The sequence below is a fragment of the Notothenia rossii genome (assembly GCF_949606895.1).
Source record: "Notothenia rossii genome assembly, chromosome: 8".
In the NCBI taxonomy this organism is placed as follows: domain Eukaryota; kingdom Metazoa; phylum Chordata; class Actinopteri; order Perciformes; family Nototheniidae; genus Notothenia; species Notothenia rossii.
Genome location: NC_136906.1, coordinates 8,262,404 through 8,267,361, shown reverse-complemented (window position 1 = coordinate 8,267,361; position 4,958 = coordinate 8,262,404). Strand labels below are relative to the sequence as shown.

General features: G+C 39.4%; 1 protein-coding gene across 2 annotated transcripts; it reads left to right on the top strand.

Annotated features, from left to right (window-relative positions):
* Positions 1 to 1,226: 1,226 nt before the first annotated feature.
* On the top strand, positions 1,227 to 4,590 carry rpusd1 (RNA pseudouridine synthase domain containing 1). 2 transcript variants are annotated; one of them, XM_079644811.1, is made up of 6 exons: positions 1,227 to 1,370; positions 2,424 to 2,647; positions 2,732 to 2,855; positions 2,950 to 3,052; positions 3,186 to 3,287; positions 3,822 to 4,590. In XM_079644811.1, exons 2-6 carry the CDS (start codon positions 2,460 to 2,462, stop codon positions 4,232 to 4,234), a joined length of 930 nt encoding a protein of 309 aa, XP_079500937.1. In that variant the 5' UTR covers positions 1,227 to 1,370; positions 2,424 to 2,459; the 3' UTR covers positions 4,235 to 4,590. The 2 variants fall into 2 exon arrangements, with proteins under 2 accessions (XP_079500937.1, XP_079500936.1); XM_079644810.1 differs by having other exon boundaries at positions 1,286 to 1,442.
* Positions 4,591 to 4,958: the final 368 nt, after the last annotated feature.

Genomic DNA, 4,958 nt, shown 5'->3' with positions numbered 1-4,958 from the left:
CATCACAGACAATTTCATACAAGAGACAAGAGATGTTAGCATCAAAAATAAGCATGGAGAAATCTATCAAGAAATGGCTTGCAAATTGTTTCTCAAAATAGGATCCTTGCTGTTGAAAAATGTTGATGAAAAATCAAACATGCACAAAAAGAACACACCACTGTTTTTGTTCTTTGTCATATGTTCCTTGTGCATGAATGGACTACAACTGCATGTCGTTGTGCAGCGTATGAAACCACAATGACAATAAATGATCTTTGAATCCTAGAACTGTAGTCGGGCAGGATTTCATCATCATCTGCTACTTGAACATAAGCAACCAGGGTGCTATAATATCTATACATCAGTGTAATCTAATACATGGAAATATAATGACGTCATCGGTGTGTCGAGGTGAGGTGGAGGTGAGGGATTATGGACCTGACTAATAATGCCTCCTGCAACGGATGAAATTCAATGCAATAAATATTATCCTCTGTGTCAAAATGATTGACTCCTATTTCAAGTTAAACAGCATCACCATAATGCATGATGTGGCCAAATAGATTTAAAATACGATGTGATCAGGAAATGAGATAAAAATACAGTAAGCTGCTTTAAAGTATGATAAACAGAGGGTAAATCTGAACCTGCTGGGGTAAAATGTCATCAAAGGGATAAGAAAGAAGCAAATCAATTATTCAGGTAAACAAGTTACAGTGTGTTGTTTTTATTGACTTTTTTTAATACCTGTAAGAAGATGTATCCGATAAATTATTGATATCAACTGTGGAATACTGACTTTACAATACAATGATTTTGTGTTATAATTCCAAAATACATTTAATCTCTCAATAATAATTAATTCATTTATAGGCTACTGTACATTGTGACTAATATTCCTAACCATACTACACATTCTACGCATATTACCACACTTAAAAATAGCAATATTATTAGAAACACTGATTTTAAATGTTGTAGCATCTTTTATTTAATTTTTCAAGGTTTATTGTTGTTATTCATCAAATGTAGCCTAGTTTACATTTGTATCTCAATTGGTTATGTTTCTTATAATTTGTCAATGACGATATGTTGATTCTATTCAAGAGAATGGTAGCAATAACACTAACAGTAAAGCAGTAAAGAGCACCTTCAAATCTATAACATTAAGGGAAAATAAGGTTTTACTTAGCTAGATTAAGCATATAACTCAAACAAATATTATCTTGAAACGAGCAGGACACAGAGCCGCGAACAGTCCAGTTGATGGCGCTACACATAGACATAGCTTTGCATCCACCATTGAAGAAGAAGAAGAAGAAGAAGAAGAAGAAGAAGTAGAGGCTGACCATCCTTCTCCACTGCACCACTCGTGGTTTTGTTTATAAGTATGCTTCCTCATAGATTAGATCTTATGTTGTAAAAACATACCAGATATTAATCTCTGTCTGTTCAACGAGGTAAGTTATCGAGACAGTCGCAGTATGCTAACAACTAGCTAATGTTGTTAGCATACAGTGCTAAAATGCTAACCAGTGCATGATTTGCTGCTACCTGTTCACTATACTTAATTTATACACTTCACCTTGATATGGAATAAGTCAGTTATTTATTGGACAGGAAAGGGCACAAGACGGGTTACTACCAGCTGCCTGTTAATGTATTTTGCAGCACTTTAGTTAAAATATTTACTTACAGTAAATGAATGTTATTGAGGCTGGTTTACAACTCTGTTGGTCAGTGGGTTTTGATTTTGAACCTCATCCACTGCCACTAAGCTACATTTGCTTAAATACAAGTTAGGTAGTAACTACTTTATTGGAATACTTCTATGCCTCTTTATACTTCTATTCTTCATGTTACAGGAAATACTGTAGGTTTTACTCAACAGCTAATTTTGAAACCTCTTTTTCTCTGCATAGCATTACTGACACATTATGACATGTGTTTCAGTGAATTAAGTTATTAAAGTTAATTGGAAATGCCGCCTAATAATAGTAACTCTCTAATATATGAGTATGAAAGGGGACATTCTCCATAACAAACATGTTTACTTGTGTAACCCTAGTGACTTTGTTATTATACTTTCACTTTTAATAGTGAAATAGTATTACTCTAAACACAGTTTCTGAATGCCCACTTCAAATCTGACTGATTCAGTCATTATTGAAGTAAACAGTGACATATTTCATTATTTTCCTTTATTTAACCAGAAAGGTCCTATTTAGAAACACTTTCTTCTGCCAGGGACACAACAGGATACTCAAAATATAGAAAGATCAGAGACTAAAAGAAGCCAGATAAGTTATGACACTTGTTTATAGCAACAACATTGTCTAACAACTGTGTTAAGCAATTGTTCAACATGTCAAGAGAGGTTAAGGATTGTAAGTGTTAATCTTTTGGAGCAATTTATCATGAAACCCACCTCATCTCTGCAGGGCTGTCTGAGTGGTGTCAGTTAAACGCTGCACACGATGACCACAGAGCCTGCCAGTCTGGAGAGCCTGGGGGTGCTGTTCCAGAGCGATGACTTCATCGTGGTGGACAAGCACTGGGACATCCGCATCGACAGCAAGATGTGGTACGAGAAACACACCGTGCAGGCACAGCTGCGGCACCGCTTCCCTCAGCTGGCAGACCCCAGCACCTACTATGGATTCAGGTGGGAATCACACTCTGACTAACAACATCATGTCACATACATCAAGTTCATAAAGTTATACTCGTGTTTTTCTCCACGCTACAGGTTCTGTCATCAGTTGGATTTCTCCACAAGTGGGGCTCTTTGTGTGGCGCTCAATAAAGCGGCTGCCGGCCGGGCTTACCGCTGCTTCAAGGACCGAACCGTCACCAAGGCTTACCTCGCCCTTGTAGGGAAACTCAGTTACACACATTTACAGAGATATAGGCATACAAACGTCAGATTTTTTTGTGTGACTACATAGAACATATTTGGTTTCTTAGGTACGTGGATTGGTGGAAAAAGAGACACAAACTCTGGAATTCTCCATTGGCAAGAATTCTTCAGAGGGAAAAACCCACATGATGTGTATCGAGGGAACAGAAGGTTGGTGTGTTTCATCTCCAATAGAACACAACTAATTTATTCTTCAAAGTTTTTGATTTTCTGAGAGAATTTGATTGGAAGATATTAACAGACTATTTATTTAGTTTTCGATTCCTTTTCATTCTCCTGTCAGGTTGTGAGAACCCAAAGCCTTGCCAAACTGAGCTGACGGTGTTGGAGTACGGGTTATATGATGGAGGCCCCGTCACAAAGGTCCTGCTGCAGCCGCTCACTGGTATCACTCATTTGGTCTTTTCATATTAGGGACATTTGAATTTCTTCTCTACTATATGAACATTGCTAGAGAAAGTGTACATTGCCATACAATTTGTCAGGTTTCTTTCAGGTGTTGCATTGCAAATAAAGACATTAAGGACAACGGGCTGTATTTAAATCTAACAATTATATAATTTAATTAAATCTTGCCTGGCATTGTGAGGACGTTTTGAGGTATTGGATGCAGCTCACCTCAGGTTAAACAGCTTCATCAAACATTAAAAGCCACATCAACCGAATTAAAAGTAGATTGACATTGATTTAAAAGATAAGTAAACCATATCAACCATTGATTAATCAAGCGTACTTATGTAAATTATTGTTAAACAATTGCACAAATTTAGCATCTTTCTCTCTATTCTTATTAAAACATACCTAAGTGAAGGATTACATAGATCTATTTTCTTGACATGTCTATTATATAAAAATGCTTTGGTCCCACTGTTACATGTTTTTCTTTCTGCCCGACTCCACCACTTGTTTTTTCCCCCAGGCCGAACCCACCAGTTGAGGGTCCACTGCAGCGCTATAGGCCACCCCATCGTCGGGGACTTCACCTACAGCTCTGGAGCAGACGACGCCCCGTACCGCATGATGCTGCACGCCCACTTCCTGCACATTCCCCTGGAACCTGAGCCCCTGCTCGTCTCGGGTGAAGACCCCTTTCTCCCTGCGCTGGATCCAAAATGGCTCCCGCAGCGCTCTTTACGGACACTGACGACCACTGTGGAGGCGCTGCTGGAGCGGAGATTAGAGGAGGACAGGAAGATCAAAGAGGAGAAGAGAGAGAGGGCGAGAAAGGAGGAGGAGAGAAGGAAAGGACGCAAGGAACGAAGGACTAAGGAGGAGATTGAGGAGCAGACGAGGCAGTGTCAGGAGTGGCTGAGCGAATGGGCTGGAGACTGATGTGTTATTTATTTTATTTTTTTATTGTTTACCAATGAAGGCCACGTTCAGCATGCAAGCTCCATCTCACTGCTTTCAGTGCTAAGGTTAGCAATAGCCACTGAGCCGGGGCATCGTAGCTGAGAAAAAGTGCCTTCCTCAAGTTCCTGTTGCTAAGTGAGGGATGGGGTTGCTGACATATCTTTTTCATATGCAGGAAAAAGAGTATGACTGTAATACATTGCTGATATCTTCTCTGGGCTATGTATGAAATCGTTTTTTGCCAGAGTCCCAGTGTTGGTAAGTTCCTGTGTTGTCACCCACCCTGCATGGCTGTAACATCCATTGAATCCCAAGTAAAACTGTATGATCCATGAGTGCAATCCTTTTTTCTTTGTTGTTGTTTGATCATTGTTTTATAGCTTTAAATCAATTTGCCAAGGTTTAAACCAAGTCTTACAAATCAATCCAGGATCAGTAATGATACAAAGAAGCCTAATAAATGCTTTTGCAAGAACTCGGCCACCTCTAAATCATAACTTTTCCAGCAAATTGTTTTGGAATTCGCATTCGATCATCACACATGTACACAGCATCGCACACAGAGAAATGTAGACTGCCTTCAACCTGCAAGGTAGCACATTGAAGCCAACAGCGTCAGGGCAAATTCCAGTAACCCTAATTCCAGTCTAGTGCCTTAATCTGGGTCACTTGAACAGTTCCCAGGAGGCGAACTGGAGCCTCT